This window comes from Equus caballus, chromosome X (genome assembly GCF_041296265.1).
Source record: "Equus caballus isolate H_3958 breed thoroughbred chromosome X, TB-T2T, whole genome shotgun sequence".
In the NCBI taxonomy this organism is placed as follows: domain Eukaryota; kingdom Metazoa; phylum Chordata; class Mammalia; order Perissodactyla; family Equidae; genus Equus; species Equus caballus.
This window is the reverse complement of record NC_091715.1, coordinates 43,718,617-43,736,511: the sequence shown is the minus strand read 5'-3', so window position 1 is coordinate 43,736,511 and position 17,895 is coordinate 43,718,617. Positions and strand designations below refer to the sequence as shown.

The 17,895-nt window shown below is 46.2% G+C and overlaps 1 protein-coding gene across 1 annotated transcript in view; it reads right to left on the bottom strand.

Moving 5' to 3' along the window:
- Positions 1 to 1,142: 1,142 nt before the first annotated feature.
- The window catches only part of ITIH6 (inter-alpha-trypsin inhibitor heavy chain family member 6), a 28,992-nt gene continuing 12,239 nt past the window's right edge, over positions 1,143 to 17,895 (bottom strand). Inside the window, 10 exon segments of the mRNA XM_070257335.1 lie at positions 1,143 to 1,449; positions 2,374 to 2,756; positions 3,962 to 4,075; positions 4,259 to 4,290; positions 5,345 to 5,439; positions 7,262 to 7,658; positions 7,660 to 8,024; positions 8,027 to 9,336; positions 10,055 to 10,220; positions 15,676 to 15,792. Of these exon segments, the coding sequence (XP_070113436.1) occupies positions 1,240 to 1,449; positions 2,374 to 2,756; positions 3,962 to 4,075; positions 4,259 to 4,290; positions 5,345 to 5,439; positions 7,262 to 7,658; positions 7,660 to 8,024; positions 8,027 to 9,336; positions 10,055 to 10,220; positions 15,676 to 15,792 (3,189 nt within the window). The 3' untranslated portion in view covers positions 1,143 to 1,239.

Below are 17,895 nucleotides of genomic sequence, written 5' to 3'. Positions count from 1 at the left end.
TAACTCTCTGTCCTTAGTGTCTTGGACTCTGGTCTTGACTAATATCTCCCTGGTTACCTCTGTGTCCCTGTGTCTCTGTGTGTCATTATGTGTCTTGACCCTTTTGCTCCTGTGTCTGAATCTTTGTGCATATCTATCTCTTAGTTTGTACGTTGTTATGTCTCAGTGTCTTCACATTAGTCATTGTGTGACTGTCTCTTGGTGACCTTGTTTTTGTCTCCTTGCCTCTTTGTGACAGAGACACTACCTTACAATGGGGATACAGAAGCCCAGCAAGAGAGCATCTGTTTCTCTGGGTGTATGTCCCTGATGCTGTCACTCTGGCTCCCTGAACCCATCTTTGTATGTCTACATGTCCCTACATCCATTTTCTTTGTTTTGAGATCCCTCTGCCTTGTGTTTTCATGTGTCTCTATTGCTCTATTTCCCCATCCACGTCTGTGTCCTTGTTGCTGTCTTTCTGTGTATGGTCCTGTATCTTTGGTTGTAAGTATGTATACATGTGTGTCTGCTGATGTTCCTTTTTTTGTTCATTCATTCAGCAAATATTTACTAAGCACCTACTATGTACCAGGTACTGGAGATACATAAATGATTCAGTAAAGGTCCTTGCCCTCAAAAAGCTCAATCTAAGCCAGAGATCCAGACAAATAAATAGATGACTACTACACAGTATGATACATTCTATGAGTTTGGATGGGGTGTGGTGGACTATAGGAACACAGAGGGAACTGAACTCAATCTAGGAGAAAGGTCAGGGAAGGCCTTCTAGAGGAAGTGACATGTAAGACTTGAAGGATGCATAAAATCTACCTACATGAAACCAAAAAAGGGCATCCCATGTAGAAGGAAAGGCCTAGCAGTGGTAGAGAGCATGGTTTGTTAGAGGAACTCCAAGACCCTTAAATATACCATGGGAGCCAGAGAAGGTTGTGAGTATGACTGGTGACTCAGTCAGTTTTTTGTTTTAAAAAAGTCACTTCTAAGGCTGGTATGGAGTATGTTGAAGAGAGTGGAGACTGGAGACAGGAAGGACTGTGAGGAGGCAGAAGTCCCTAAGCCTCTAGGTGGATAGGTCTGCATGTCTATGTGTCCTTGTATATATGTCACTTAGCACATGTGTGAGAGTGTGTATCCCTGTGTCGGTCTCCATGTCCTTAAGTCTTTGCTTCTGGCTCACTTCTTGCCCTGGCCTCTGGATCTCCCAAGCTCAGATCTCCTGGCTCTGAGGTTCAGGGACTATAACAGGACATAGGCAAGGTAAGGGTGGCCCAGCAGCTGCTGTACATGAGAGCACTTCACCAGCCAGCAGGAAGCCCAGCAGGGCAGCATCCCTGGTGAATCCTTCAGCAGCCTCTTGCCTAGAACCACAGGCACATCTGGGCCTTGGTGCCTCTGCAGACTTGGTCCTGTAGGCCCTGCCACCAACCGGATGTCTGTGTGCTGGAACTTCCCTGAGGGAGAAAGATTCAGTGCCAGTCAGAGTAGTGACCTGAGTCACCAATGAGTTCTCTGAGAAGATCCTAAAGCAGGAAACCTAGAAGAAAAAGTGGAAGAGAGGAGGGGCAGCAAAGACCTGGAGGAGGCGAGAGGCTGGACATTGTAGAAAATGTGGAGGAGCCAGATGGGACAGGAGTATAGTATGGAAGTAGAGAGCCAAAGTAGATGAGATGGCAGCAGAAGGGGGACATTCAGGCTTTGCTTGGAGGAGAAGACAGGGTAGATTTGAGGGAAGGAGAGGAGAGGAGTGGGTAGGCCCAGAGGAAGTAAAAATATCTGTCCAATCCACCATCACTGCCCAAACTCTTTGGTGTGGGCCTCTGCCTCAAGTTCTGCTAGTATCTCTTGACCTACAATCTGGCTTCCTGCAATCCCCCTTTATAGCAGCTTCCAGAGGGATCTTCATAATACCCATATATGACTGTGTCTTTCCCCTGCTTATAACCTTTCATGATTCCCCATTGTCTTTAGGATAAAGTCTAATTTCTCATCTTGGAATTCTACTCTGACCACTCCAGCTCCATCTCCTACAATCTCCATTCCTTTACTCTACACTTTTGCTCAGCCTTCTAGATTCAGTGTGGATCTCTCTCCTCCAGGAGATCTTTCTTGAATTTCAAGGCTGAGTGAGGTGTGCCATCCTGGGTTCCTCCAGCTCCCTGGGCTACTTTCTAGCACTGATAACTTCCTGTGATCACTATCCATGTCTGAGTCTATCCTCTCCCAAGACCAGGAACTCTCCAAGGGCAGAGATTGACTCTTATTCCTCTTTGTGGATTGGGGGGTTGAGGTGCTGGGAGTTCACTGGCCTTTCATCCTGGCAGGGTCTCTCTTGGACTGGTTCTCCCTGGCCCCTCTCATCCTCAGCAGCACTTACTCAAGCAGGCCACAGGCCGAGGGGTTGAGACCTGAGCCATTGACCACATAGAACCCCAGATGGGGTAGTTTCAGAGTGCTGGGGTGCCTGTAGTGGTGCCAGAGGACTAGGAGCTTGAGGTGGGGCCCAAGGTGGATGGTGAGGCAGGCTGCAGCAGCCACGTGGAGCTCCAACTGGGGCCTCCTCAGTAGGGCAGGCTGGTCCCAGGACAGGAGCGAGGTACACTTGCCTTGCACAGATATAGAACTGCAAGTGATGATCATAGTGTAGGCCTGGGGTTTGTCTGCAGTAACTGTGATGATCTGAAAGTAGGTATGGGTCTGGTCCTTGTGGCCTGGCCTTGGTGGTGCCCTAAGCAACTGTCCATGTACATGCAGCCCTGGAAGGAAGAAAGTGCATGCCTGGAGCACAGGCTTTCACATGGTTATTCACATGGTCACCCATAGCACTGACAGGGGTGAGGTCTCAGGGCTCAGGGTCCAGATGAAGTAGTGCAGGTTTGTGGTCAGAGAGCTAGCTCCTGAGGAAAGTGCTTCTACCACAGCCCATCCAGCTGCTCCTTCCTGTGCAGTGTGTGGGCATGTGTGTATGTGTGTGCGTGCTCACCCCAGTGGGGCTATTTGCATGTATGTGTTTGCCTCTGAGTGTGTAAATGTGTGTGTTTGATCATGTTCATATGAGTATCTCTGGGCATATCAGTGCATCTGCATATTTGGAGAAGTTGCTATGCTAGCATATTTTTTTATGTTTATATGTGTCTCTGGATATGTTGGTGTTATATGTCTTTTTTTTTTTTTCCTGCTTTATCTCCCCAAATCCCCCCGGTACATAGTTGTATATCTTAGTTGCAGGTCCTTCTAGTTGTGGCCTGTGGGATGCTGCCTCAACGTGGCCTGACGAGCAGTGCCATGTCTGCGCCCAGGATCCGAACTGGCAAAACCCTGGACTGCCACAGCGGAGCACGTGGACCCAACCACTGGGCTACGGGCCCAGCCCCTGTGTTATACATCTTGATGAATAGTTTATGTTGTGTGTGTCTGGTTGTGTGTTGGTACATATTGATGTGTATCTGGGGGTGTCAGTGTGCATGCATGTGAGTGTGTGTCACGGTGAGTATTTGTGTGCATCAGTGAGTTTTGTATGTCTAGACTAGCAGAGTATGTGTGCCCATGTGTGTTGAATTCTTGGATATTGGGGTGAATCTGGGGGTATCTGTGATGTGTGTCTGAGTGTGTTGATGTATGTGTCATTGTGTATATCTTGGCATATGTGGTGTGTCACTGTGTATCTGGGTGCATATTTGTATGTTACTGTGTGTGGGTGTGGAGAGTGTCAAAATATGTGTGCCTGGGTATGTCTTTGTGTGAGTTTACTATATGCTCTGGTGTGTGTGTGTCAATATCTGTGAGTGTCTTGGTGTTACAGTGTATTCATGTGTGTTTTCATGTGTCTGAGTGTGTACTTTTGTGTTAGTGAGGGCCACTGCTATATGTTTTTAAGTATCAGTCCACAAATGTCTGGGGGTGTTGACATGAATATATCCGGCTGTGGTGTTATGTGGGGTAGAGTCCTTGGACCTCTCACCTGCCTTCGGATCATCTATGAGCTGTAGCAGGTCCCCTGGATGCCCATCCACTGTGAAGCAGATCCTCTCTTCTGAGCGTGGCATGTGAATTACAAAGTGGGTGTCCCCATCCACTGCAAGGTAGGAGATGCAACTCTGAAGTTATGGCCCTAGAAGGCATGGGAGGGGAGAGGGGGAAGGGGAGAGAAGAGGACAGTAGGAGGCCATGTCTACTTCCCCAGAGAGAGAGCCCAGCCCCAGTGCCCATGCACAAGCTCTCCTACACTCAAACAGGAAAGTGAGGGTGGCTGTCTTACCTGAGGATGAGAAGGTGGAGACGTTTGGAAACCTGCCTACAAAGGAGAGTGTGTTAGTGACTGATCTATCATAGTTCTAAAACTCTGGGACCCACCCCCGGCCTCTGAGTCACCTCCTCCCAGATAAAGGCCAAATTCCTGAGCTTAGCATTTAAGTCTTTTCTCAAATCTATCCCCTGCCTAGCTCTCCAGTCTCCTCTTCATGCTCCAGCCTAACTGAACTGACTATTCTTATGAGTGCTCTGCCTTCTCTTGCTAATGACCCTTTTTTTTCTTCCACCTGGAATGTTTTCCTTTTCCTTAGCGACCAAAGATCAATTTCTAGTTATCTTTTGAGGCCAACTCTAATGCTTTTTTCTCTTGCTCTCTGCCTGTGGTAGTTAGAATTCTAAGATGGCTTTCATGATGCCCCAGTGTACACACCCTGTAAAATCCCCAGGACTGAGATATCACTCCCATAAATAGGTTATATTATGTGGTACAGTTGACATTAAAATAGGAAGATTATCCAAGTGGGCCTGATTTAATCACATGGGCCCTTTGAATCTGAGTCTAGAGGTCAGAGACAGAGAAGTCAGAGAGATTTTAAGTGTGAGAAGGATTTGACATGAAGGAGTTCTCCATAGCTGTCTTTGAAGATAGAATGAACCGGGTGGCAAGGAATGCAAAAAACCCCTTAGGACCTGAAAGTGGCCCAGATGCCCTCTAGAAGCTAGGAGTGACTGCCGGCCAATAGCCACCAAGGAAATAGGGATTTCAGTCCTACAAACAGAAAGAACTGAATTCTGCGAAAAACATGAATGAGCGTGGAAGAGGACAAGAACTCAGTCTTACAGACGCCTTGATTTCAGTCTTCTGAAACCCTGAGCAAAGAACCTAATTAACCTGTGCCTAGACTTCCGATCTCCAGAAATGTGAGAAAATTAATAGGTGTCGTTTTAAGCTATTAAGTTTGTGATAATTTGCTGTGCAGCAATGGAAAACTAATACATTGCCCCTCCTCTGTGCTCACACAACACCTATGAGAATTCTAATTGAATGGAAATAAAAACTTAGGGATCTTTGTCAGGGGAGCTCCTTGTTCACCATTTTGCTAGTCCAGTAGAGCTTTCCTGAGAGTCCATCCTACTTCCAGCTCCTCCCAGGATGTCTTTAGAATTGCCATCCCAATGTGGATTCCCCACCAAGCACAAAAGAAATAAGAAAAATCCTTCACACTCCCAGGGCAAAGATGCCCTGGCCCACCTTCCTTCTGACCAGGAGAGTTCTGTTTGGCTTCCCAATCTAACCTGCATATTTCCAAGACTGGGACCTTATGCTCTCTGCAGTATCTTAGTCTTTCAAGCTCAGTTATGTTCAAAGTTCTTCCTAATAGCATTTATGCACACATTCATTTGTTCATTCATTCATTCAGGTACTGTTTAAACATCAGGGATATGGTGGTGAAAATGGCAGTCGTGATTTCTGACCTGATGAAGCTTGTATTTCAGTCAGGGAGGCAGACATGAATGAAATCATAATTACCAATGGTGACAAATGCTATAAGAAAAAATAATAGAGTGACTGAGGGAGTTACAGATACTTGAGGTAGTCTGGGGCAGTGAGGGGGGAGGGTAGGAAGGACATCTGAGCTGAGATCTAAGTTATGAGCTGGAGTTTCAGTGGCAGTGGAAGAGATGAAGGTGGTAGGAAGAGGGCAGGGCAAGGCAGGTCAGAGCAATTATCAAGCAGAGAGAATAGATTGACAGAGGTCCCTGAGTGGGGGTGGGTGTGGGGGAAGGGCCCATTGAAGAAACAGAGAGGAGACCACTGGGGCTAGAGTTCAGAGAGTGACTGGGAGAAGGTGAGGTCAGAGAGGTATGGGATAGTTGGTAGGCCATAAAGAGGACTTTGAACTTCATTCTAGGTATGATGGGAAATCCTTGAGGGTACTTAAGTAGGGAAAGGACATGAAGAGATCTATGTTTTTAAGTGATCCCTTTGGCTGCTGGGGGAGAATGGCCAAGAGAATCTCTTAAGAGAGGAAGCAGAGAGACCAGTGAGGAGGCTGGAACGGTTTTCTAGGTGAGACACAATGGTAGTATGCCCTAGGATAATAACAGTTGGGGTGGTGAGAAGTGAGTGCATTGGGCAAATATATTAGAGGTAACATTGTTAGGAATTGAAGATGGATGGGATATTGGGAGGGGAGGTGGTAAGGGAGAGGCGCATGTCCAGGATGTCATGCCCAAATGTGTATCCCTGTGACTTACTGCCACGGCCAACTGGTTCTAATCCTGCCCTATAAGGTCATTCCCAAAATGTCGCTCCTTTCAGGAAGGCGGAATAGTGGACTGGTGAACCACATTCAGTCTGGGACCAGATTATGTAGGTTCAAATCTCTTACTAGCTGTGTGACATGGAACAAGTTACTTCTCTGTGCTTCAGTTTCCTCATGTATAAAATGCAGATATTAACAGTTTCTTGAATGGATTAAATGAAGAACTACAACTACAATATATAGAGAAGTTCCTGCACATAGGAAGAGCTGAAAACTGTTTACTGTTGTTATTTCAGTCTTTGGGAAATTTAAAGATAACTGTCATCATCTTCCCTAATTTTTATACTCCTCTCATTAAGTAGGGCTGTTCACAGAGCACAAAAGAATCAAGCAGACTTGCCTTGCCAAGTGATGCTCCCATTTATAACCCCACATCTTCCCCCTGTTTGGGAAGCATGAGTAATTCTCTTGTCCAACAAAGCGAATGTCAAAGCCACAGCTTGGCCGGTTTGTATCTGTTCAGCCTTCCCAGTCTTAACATTCCTCCCCTCCAAGGGTCTCTAATTCTGTGCCTATGTACTGAAGTCCGGAGAAGTCAAGTAGCTGGTTTAAAGTCTCAAAGCAGGTAAGCAAGCAGCTGTACTATCACTAGAATCTGCACAAGTCTTGTACATGCCCAGTTCCTGGTGCTCTCCATTCATACCTCCCCATCGTGGCTTAACCTCTTGCCCATGGCACTCACCATCTTTGTCAGGAGTGAGGAAAATATAGAAAGCTGGTGGGTTCAAGGATTCCACAAACTTGGATTCCACCATTGACTCAGAGAGCAGCTCTAGCTCCTCAGGGAGAAGAAGCAGGCTGACTGCCTCAGGGAGGATGCTAGAAGTCAAGACTGGCAGGTTTGAGGGGCTGCCTTCTGGCATTGGGCTGGAGCTGTTGGGTAGGCCCATTGTTGGGACTCCTGACACAGATGGTCTCAGAATTTGCCTGGTGTTTTGGAGTTCTGGCAGCAGGTTATGCTGATGCCAGAGCCTTCCAGGGGGCAGGAGAGAGGGCAGAGTGGGGTGAAAGGGAGTAGGGAGGGGTTCTCTAAGAACAGAGGTGGTTATGGTACTGCTGAGACTTGTAGGACTTGAGACTGCTTGGGAATGTGCTTAGGCTCTGAGGAGGTAGGGGCCTGGATCTGGTAGGTCTAGTGGGTAATGGGGTTTTGGGTTTGTTGGGGATTGAGGTCCTAGGTTTGGAAAGTGATAAACTGAGGGAAGTTTGGTGAGGTGGGGCACTAGATTTAAGAGGTGACAGAATTTTAGAGGTCTTGGGTAAGAGGATCCCAGGTCTAGAGTGCGGCAGGTTATTTGGGCTCTTGGAAGGAGGAACTCTTGGTTTGGTGTGTGGTGGGTATTTGGGGATCTGAAGTGTGGAGACTTCAGGCCTGGGCTGTGGCAGCCTTTTGGGTGACTGTGATGTGAATACCCCAGGTTGGGGTGTGTTGGGGCATCCAGTTTAGATTGTGATGGAGCACCGTGTTTGCAGTGCAGTGGAGAAACATGTTTCATAATGCCAGCTTTGGGTTGGGATGGAGTGCCAGGATTCAGAGGTGGGACTTGTGTCTTAGAATTCATGGGTAATAGGGTACCAGGATTCTGGTGTGGTGATGTACTAGGCTTCAGAAGCAATAGAGCACTAGAATTTGAAGGCACAAGGGCAGCCAGTTTCATCCTGAGAGTTGGCTGAGCCAAGGTTCCAGAATCCTGTTGTGTTGAAATTTTGGGCTTTGACTGTGCTGGAGTGGATAGAGTACTACGGCTCTGACCCAGTGGCTCCAACTCCTTGGAACTAGGCATCTTCTTTGTAGAGGCAGGAGTAGTTGAGGATAAGTAGGACTTTGGTTTCACAAGACTTGATTTGGGAGAGAACTTAGCTGCCAAAGCTGGTCAGGCTGTGCCTGCCCCTAGGCCATGCCTGCTGGTGGATGAGGGCATGATGGTGCCTGGTCCACCTGTGGTGGGAGTCTGTCTCCTGGCCTTCTCACCAGCCTCCTTGGGCTGCACCGTGACCAGTGAAGTCAGAGGTGTGACAAAGTTGTATTCAAGTGACAGGTTGAGGACTTCGGCAGCCAACAGGTAAGTGGTGGCATCACAGGCTTGGAAGCGTGCCTCCAGCAGTTTTCCAATGGTGACCTATGCCCAGAGGTGGCAGATGAAGTGGGCTACATTGGGGACTGGCTCCCCTGGGAAAACAAAGGCCTTCTGGCTGCTGTTGGTGGCCACCTCACTGTGGCGGGACATGAGAAGCTGACCCCTGGGGCCATGGGTTGCCAGGTAGATGCCTAGTTTCTGCTCACCTGGTTGCACCTGTTCTGCCACCACCAGCTCTGAGCCACCAAAGTAGTTGGGGAAAAGGACCCAAGGGGAGGCCCCAACTAAGTCCCACAGGTAGTCCAGACGCACATCTGTCAGCAGAGGCATGAAGATCTCCTTGTAGAGGCCCTCCAGATGTAGGGCTGCATCAGTGTCCTTGTATATGTGCCAGGCTGCTCCCCAGTTCTCCAGGGACAGGTGACGTAGCAGTGGGAAGTCAGCATCATCCCAAAAAACCAAGCTGAAAAGATTCACCCTGTTGCCCAGTGCCTGAAGGATGTTGGAGAGGATCACACTGGGGGTCATCATGTCGGCTGTGGGCTCCCCATCCGTCAGGAAGATGATAAGAGAGATTCTCCCCACACTGGGGCCCCTCCCAGGCTCCTAGTTGCTAGGGTACAGCACTGAAGCAGCTGCCAGCTGTCGGTCCCTAATTGGGGAGTAGACTGTGAGACCATCTTTTCTAGTTACTTGTATCCCCATTGCAGACACACTGGGCATCTCACCAACCTCCCAGGCTCAGTCATATCTCCTCATCTTTGCTCAGACTATTTCCACTGCTCATCCTTCCCAACTCCCTTACCCCCACACAGAGATCTAACAGTGGGGCCCATATGTCCTTAGCTTTTAGCACTCCCTGTCTCAGACTGTGCTTTGCCAGTTTCCTGGGGGAAAGTCTCATTCTCTAGTCAGAATGGCAGCTCCCCAAAGATAGCACCCCACCTCCATGCTACAGGGGAAGAAAGGGCTGAGTTGACAAGAGGTGGTGGGTGGGGAAGATTTCAGTAATTGTCTGAGAGAGGATTGATCAAAAACCAGAATCAGGGCAGTAGCTTGCTCAAATAAATAAATATCTAGGAAACAGATCTTGGAAATAAATATCTGGATTATTGATTTTGAAAAACTCTTAACAAATTCTTCTGAGTATGTGCTTTAAAGAAGAGGAAACTCAGGCCCAAAGAGAAGTGTGACCAAAAATACATGGAGAATCAGCTGTGCTCTTTCCACTAGGAAAAGGAACACAGATGAAGGGACATATTTGTATAAAATGTAATAGTGATATTTCAGGCATTGTGATAAGTGAGGTGGATGGGGGAATGGAGGGAGCATTTCAAGAATTTCCCATATAACCACAGTCTGCTCATTTGGGTAGGTAGGTCTGACACTTACAGCCACCAGCTTCCATGTGGCCCAGGTAGTCCTTGGCATCATAAACATTCTGGATGGTGGCCTGGATGGAGCATCCAGCTTTCCAGACACTAACTGTGTCAGAAAAGGAGATGATGTTGAAGTAGTCATTGGCCTGCAGGTCACCAAGGATCACATTCATGGCCTTTTTAGTCTGTGGGATTTGGAAGAAGTGAAGGAGATGGACCAAGACTTGAGGTCTTGTTGAAGACTGAAAGGCTCTTTGTATATAGGGGACTAAAGTCTAAGCATTATATGATTTTAAGACTCTCTGACTCCAGCACTCTATAAGTCTAGGATTCTCAAATCAAAATGCTCTAGAGGCTCTATGACCCAAAGCCTAGAACTGCATTTGTCCAATGGGAGCTGCTAACTATAGCTATTTAAATATTAATGTAAGTTAGTTAAAATTTTAAAATTCTGTTTCTTCACTTGCAGTAGCCACATTTCAAGTGTACGATAACCACATGTGGCCAGTGGCTACTGTATTGGAGACCTCAGAATTTTAGAACCTTTCCATCATCAAGAAAGTTCTCTTGGACAGTAGTGGTTTAGAAGGTTCAAGCTCTATGCTTTCAGAGCAGTAGGTTCTATGTGTTCCGTGGTTCCTGGAACCCATCACTCAGGATTCAATGATTCCAAAGCTCTAAAGTTTAAGAGCTTTATGATTCCGGATCTTTATAGCTGCCTTTCAATGACTTTGCATGCATTGGTTCTGTTCTGTCTAATCTGTTCTACTCACCGTACGTTTCTTGCAGGCTGGTCTTGTTACAAGCCCCCAGATAACCCAGATTCCATTTCGTCTCCACAACTTTACTCTTATTGTGTCCTGTAGATAACAGACTTTCCTACTTCCTTTTTATTTGTTCATGTCTTCACTGTTCCTTCAGTTGCTCCTTCTCTGGGCAGACCCTCCTTCATTGCCTACTCTGACCCATGCCCTTTGCACCCACACATTCCCATTCCCAAGCTGTTCACTGACTGTCTTATGTAGAATATTTTCATTCTCCATCCAGGTATTGAGCTCTCTGAGAACAGAACTTAGAAAGCTTCTTCCTCTTGGCTCCCTGCTCCGTGACAATACTTAGCATAGGGCTAGACATGTAGGAGGTTCCAAGAATAGGGTATATAGGTTCTAGTATTAGAACATTATTTATAGGACACTTGCTATATTCCAGGCACTGTGCTAAATACTTTAGATGCATCGGCTCATTTAATCCTCACAGCAACACAATGAAGAAGGTACTGATATTGTCCCCATTTTGCAGGTGATGACACTGAGGCTCAGACAGGCGGAATGACTTGTTCAAGGTCACACAGCTAGTCACTGATGGCTCAGGGACTGAAATCCATATTTTAGAGATATTAAATCCAGTTATTTTAAGCACAATATTATACTTTCAACCCTTTTTATAGGTATGAGTTCCAGAGACCACAGGAAGGGCACTTGTGGCCCACCTTTCTCTATATCTGAAACTGATAGAAAATGCTTCAAATGCTTCTAAGTGGATCAGAGTCTTTCCCGCCATAGGATGAACTCAGGGATAGGCCGCACATTCTAGGATAGGTAGCTAAGCACCATATTTTTGTTTTCATTGAGAGGGCTGAGACATAGAGGATGGCCTTTCCTGAGAAGCTCCTGTTAACCAGGGACAGATTAGGTTTTTAGAAGCATGTTGTTTAATCTCCTATTATTTTGAGATTTCCCAGCTATCTCTCTGTTATTGACTTCTAGTTTAATTCTGTTTGGTCTGAGAACATACTTTGTATGATTTACATTCTTTTAAATTTGTTAAGATGTGTTTTACGATCCACAATGTAGTCTATCTTGGCAAATGTTCCATGTGAGCTTGAGATGAATGCGTATTGTGCTGTTTTTGGATGAAGTATTGTGTAGATGTCAATTACATCCAATTGATTGATAGTGCTGTTCAGTTCAACTATGTCCTTATGGATTTTCTGCCTGCTAGATCTGTCTATTTCTGATAGAGGGGAATTGAAGCCTCTAACTATAATAGCGGAATCATCTATTTCTCCTTGCAGTTCTATCAGTTTTTGCCTCATGTATTTTGAGACTCTGTTGTTAGGTGAATACGCATTAAGGATTGTTATGTCTTCTTGGAGAATTGACCCCTTTATCATTATATAATGCACCTCTTTATCCTTGATAATTTACTTTCTCTGAAGTCTACTTTGTCTAAAATTAATATAGCTGTTCCAGCTTGCTTGCTTGCTTGCTTTCCTTCCTTCCTTCTTTCTTCTTAAGATTGGCACCTGAGCTAACATCTGTTGCCAATCTTCTTTTTATGGTTCTTTTTCTTATCCCCAAAGCCCCCTGGCACATAATTGTATATTTCAGTTGTGACTGCCCCTGGTTCTGCTGTGTAGGATGCTGCCTCAGCATGGCCTGATGAGCAGTGCTATGTCTGCGCCCAGGATCCAAACCAGTGAAACCCTGGGCTGCTGAAGCGGAGCCCGTGAACTTAACCACTCAGCCACGGGGCGGGCCCCTCCAGCTTTCTTTTGATTAGTGTTAGCATGATATATTTTTTTTCCATCCCATTACTTTTAATCTGTGTCTTTATATTTAAAATGGGCTTCTTGTAGACAATATATACTTGGGTCTTGTTTATGTTTTGTTTTGTTTTAATCAACACTGACAGTTTCTGTTTTTCAGTCGGTGTATTTAGACCATTCATGGTTAAAGTGATTACTAATTTGCCATATTTAACTGTTTTCTATTTGTTGTCCTTTCTTTTTTTTTTTATCTTCCACTCTTTTTCTGCCTTCTCTGGTTTCAGTTGAGTGTTTTATGTGATCTGATTTCCCTCGTCTCTTAGCATATCCATTTTGTTAAAAAAACTTTTCTTAGTGGTTGCCCTAGAGTTTGCAATATGCTTTTACAACTAATCCAAGCCCATTTTCAAATAACACTATACAGCTTCATGTGGAGTACAAATACCTTGTAACAGAATCTCCCAATTCCTCCCTGCTGTCCCTTATAACGTTGCTGTCATTAATTTCACTGATCGATAAGCTATAGTCACTGAATACATTGCTGCTATTACTATTTTGCACAAATTATTTGTTACATAAAGTAATTAAAAAATAAAATATTTTATTTTACCTTCATTTATTCCTTCTCTAACACTGCTCGTTTCTTTATGTAGATCCAAGTATCTGAACTAACCATTTTCCTTCTCTCTGAAGAATTTCTTTTAACATTTACATGTGCAAGGCAAGTCTACTGACAAGTCCCTCAATTTTTGTTTGGCTAATAAGGTCTTTATTTCTCTTTCACTTTGGAAGGATAATTTTGCTATACAGAATTCTAGGCTGGTGGCTTTTTCCTTCAACACTCTAAAAATTTCACTCCACTCTCTTTTTGCTTGCGTTATTTCTTAAGAGAAGTCCCATGTAACTCATCTCTGTTCTTCTATAAGTAAGGTGTTATTTGCTACTGGATTTTTTTTCAGGATTTTCTGTCTTTGATTTTCTGTAGTTTGAATAGGATACGACTATGTGTAGATTTTTTTGGTATTTATCCTGCGTAGTGTTCTCTGAGCTACCTGTATCTGTGGTTTGGAGGGTGTCATTTATTTTGGAAAATTTGTATCCATTATTCCTTCAAATATTTCTTCTGTTACTTTCTCTTTCTTCTCCTTCTGGTATTCCCATTACACGTATGTTACACTTTTGTAATTGTACACAGTTCTTGGATACTCTCTTGTGGTTTTTTTTTTTTCATTCCTTTGTTCTCTTTGCTTTTCAGTTTGGGAAGTTTCTATTGACATATCTTCAAGCTCATTCATCCTTTCTCTGCCCGTGTTTAGTGCCCTAATGAGCCCAAAAAAGCTATTCTTCATTCCTGTTGTAGTGTTTTATATTTCTTCCATTTCCTTTTGATTTTCTTAGTGTGTCCATCTTTGCTTACATTACCTATCTATGCTTGCACGTTGTTCACTTTTCCCATTAGAGCCTTTAGCATATGGTTATTTTAAATTCCTAGTCTGATAATTCCAATATCTATGCCATATAAGTCTTGTTCTGATGCTTGATTTATCTCTTCAGACTGTGATTTTTCCCTTTAGCATGCCTCGTAAATTTTTGTTGAAAGCCAGACATGGTGTATGAGGTAAAAGTAACTGAGGTAAGTAGGCTTTAGTGTGAGGTTTTATGTTTATCAGCCTAGGAGTTAGGTTGTGTTTGCTGGCTGCTGCAGTTGCAGGTGTCAGAAGTTAAATTTCTTCTAGGGTCCTTGTTTTTGTCTCCTCTATTGTCTTGGGTTTCCCTAGAGACTCTTTCTTAAACAGAGTCTAGGCTTCCAGTTCTTTCAGCTGTAACCTCCTGGTTAAACAGGAGGCCAGTTGATGTGGTGGTAATGTGTGGGGGGAGGGGAAGCATTCCTTAGATCTATAATTAGGTCTCAGTCTTTTAGGGTGCCTGTGCCCCTGGAATATGACCTTCACGAGTGCTCCCCAGCTTCTTTCTCACCTTAGATGAGATGGAAATGTTAGAAAAATTTGGAGTTGGATATATGCCTTCCCCTACACTGAAGGCTAGAGGGAGAAAGTTTTCAATATTTCCCTTCCCCCAGTTAGGTTACACTCGGGTAAAACAAGTCAGTGAGCCTTAGGTTCCATGGGCTCTGTGGTTCAGAACTTCAAGGTAAAAAGGCTACACTGCCTAGAACACATGAACCTTACAATTCTAGAGCCCCAGAGTACTATGGTTTGAAAATGCTGCTTCCAGAACTTTACGATTCAGGCTCTAAAGTCAAAATCTCCTTGGTCTAAGACTCAAGACCTGTTTCAAGGGTGCTCTAGTAGAAGACCTACAAGATTTAAACCCAGATGGATCCAGGTCTCTATGGTTTCTAAGCACTCTAATGCTAGTGCACCATAGTTTTTTGGCTTTGAAGTAAAAACATAAAACATAAAAAACAAAAACCTGTGGCCTCTCAAAGTTTCAGAGTCTGAAACGACTAAGGTTTTATTTTTTTGACACAGCTTTTATGATACCAGAGTACTCTAGCTCAAAGGTTCTATGACTCTGGGCCCCTATGAGACCTGGAGTTTTGGGGCTGAGGGTCTCAATGGTTTCAGGCTCCATTATTCAATGTTTCAATGTTCCTAGGATTCTTCTTCTTTTTTTTTTTTTTTTAAGATTGGCACCTGAGCTAACAACTATTACCAATCTATTATGTTTTCTTTCTGTTTTTTTCTCCCCAAATCCCCCCAGTACATAGCTGTATATTTTAGTTGTGGGTCCTTCCAGTTGTGGCACGTGGGACACCACTACAACGTGGCCTGATGAGTGGTGCCATGTCCACACCCAGGATCCGAACCAGCGAAACCCTGGGCCGCCACAGCAGAGCGCCCAAACTTAACCACTCAGCCACAGGGCCGACCCCTTAATGTTCCAAGGACTCTGTGGCTCCAGGTCTACATGGCTCCTGACAACGAAGGTACCAGGACCCTAAGGTAGGCTCAGGCCTATAAGATCCAAGGGTGAGGGTCTCTGGCCCCAGGGAACCACTGTTTCAGCACTTTCTGCTTTCTGAGCCTTCTAGAAAAAGAGTTATGAAAGGTCCCAAAGGTCCTTGTTACCTGTTTCATCTTGATACCAAACATGGAGCCGCCCACGTCAATAACGAACACCACGTTTCTCTCGACAGGTGGGAGGCCTCTGGGAGCAAAGTAATGAATAAAATAGCCAGAGTAAATCTGTACAAAATGAAGTGAAACCAACAAGAACCGTGAAAGCCAGTCTAAATCAGACTCTCTTATTCTCCCTCATAACAGCCTGCTCTCTTCCTTCCTAGGCTTTATCACTGTTTCTAGTTAAACAGGCATTTGTGCAATTGTTTGTTCAACGTCCATCTCCTCCACCAGATCTGTATCTCTGCTGTTCAGGCTGTCAGCCCAGGGCCTGCCTCAGAGCTGTGGAGTGAATGAGACTGGCTGGTGGCCCAAGGCTCCAAGGATCAGGATCTCTGTCATACTTGAGTTCCTGTCCATGAGGGCTGGGCCTGCACAGTCTTGAGGGCCTCTGGGGACATTTTGCCTGGGCTCCAGGAACTGTAAGTATTGTTTTGACCTCCCTCTATAGAGTGAGCCTGGGGCCCAGCTCCACTGCTGCCAGGGGCTGGGAGTTTGCAGGGCCTCCCTCTCCTCCTTAAACCTCCTTTCTGCTGTTGCTGGGCAGAGCAGGGAGGGGAGGAGGGAGTAGAGGCTGACTGAGCTGTTTGTTCAGAGGGGATTGGTTAGACCAGGTGCAGATGCCTTGGGCCGTCCAGGATGTGATTGGCTGCTGACCCCCTTCCCCACTCCATCTCACCCTCTGCAGAGCCTGGGGGCTGGGACAGCTGAGGGAATGGGAGGGGGAGCTGGGAGGGCCCCCAGGACCAGTGGCAGCTCAGCCTAGGGAAGTATGGGCTTGCTGAGGGTCTGTGCTGCCTAGTAGCCTGAAGCAGGCTCTGCCCTGCGATAACCAGCTTATTCTCCTCTCTGCCATTCAGGCCCTCTCTGATCACAAGGCTGCACACACTCTCTCTTCCTCTCTCGGTGGGGAGAGAAGGAGATGGGAGGGCATCTTTCTCTTCTTCTCGACCCCAGCCTGTGATTTAGTTCACAAGTGCAAGTGCAGCGTCAGTCTCCACTTTCTCCTGGCATTCTACAGCATTTCCCAAAGGCCTGGGTCGAGCATCCTGCCACTGCCCAAGCCAAAGGCAGAGTCCGGCTGCCGTCCTCTGTTCCTCCCACACCTGGGCAGGTGAGAGTTTCTGGGAACATCACAGGCCTACCTCTCCATGGTCCCTCCCTCTCACCGGTGGCCCCAAACCTCATATCCTATAAGCCAGAGGCACGACCCAGGTCACCAACCTCTCACACTCCCCTCAGCTGTCACGCCACCCCACTCTAGGAAATGTCTCTCTTCCTTCTTCATGGAGAAAATTAAGGGCCCCAGGCCCTGTTTCTTGGACTGCCCGCCCCACCCTTGCACAGGGTCCACATCCCCATATACCTCTTCCTCTACTTAAGGACAGCACAGTCCTGCCCTGGACTCCATGCGCTCCGAGCCTCCAGCACCTCCTCCACCAGTCAGGCCCCTTCTCTCCAACCCAGGCCACACTACCTACTGGGACTTCCTTAGAATATAAAAATGTTTGTGTCTTTTCCATCCACTAGGGCAGCCGCCATTGATCCCAAGCACACCCAAACTTCAAAACAGCTTCTCTCCTCCCTGTACCATGCCACAGTAATGAAATCGGCACCCGCAGTGGTCTTCTTACCTCCAGTTCACTCCTCCGCCCACCACAGACTGGCTCCCCCCGCCACCACGCACTGACCCTTCTCTCGCTAGAGGCAACAATGACCAGTTGGTTTCCAAACTGCATGGGTGTGTTTTGATTCTCACCGGACTGCACCTCCCTCGTGCATTTCACAGCTGGTGGTTGCTTCTGGTCCCCAGGAAATCTTTTCCCCTGGGATTCTGAGATGATGAACTCTCCTTATTCTCCTACCAGCTCTCTGGCCCACCTGATTCAGTTGCTTTTCTGGGTTCCATTTTCTCTCCCTGTCCTTTAAGCAGTGCTTCCCAATATTTTTCAGTCATGGCATGCAGAGAAAATGATCACGTTTTTGTAGCACAATGGAGGGAAGTGGTGGGGATTTAGAGCTCTGAGCAGGCTGTCGGCAGTTGGTGGGGCCAGACAGCCTGAAGGCTGAGGAGCTCCGGCTCCCGCACTGAGAAGCTCTGCCTTAGCAACTGCCATCCTGGATCTGTTCTTCTGGCTCTACACATTGGTCCTGGGTCACCTGCCTGGT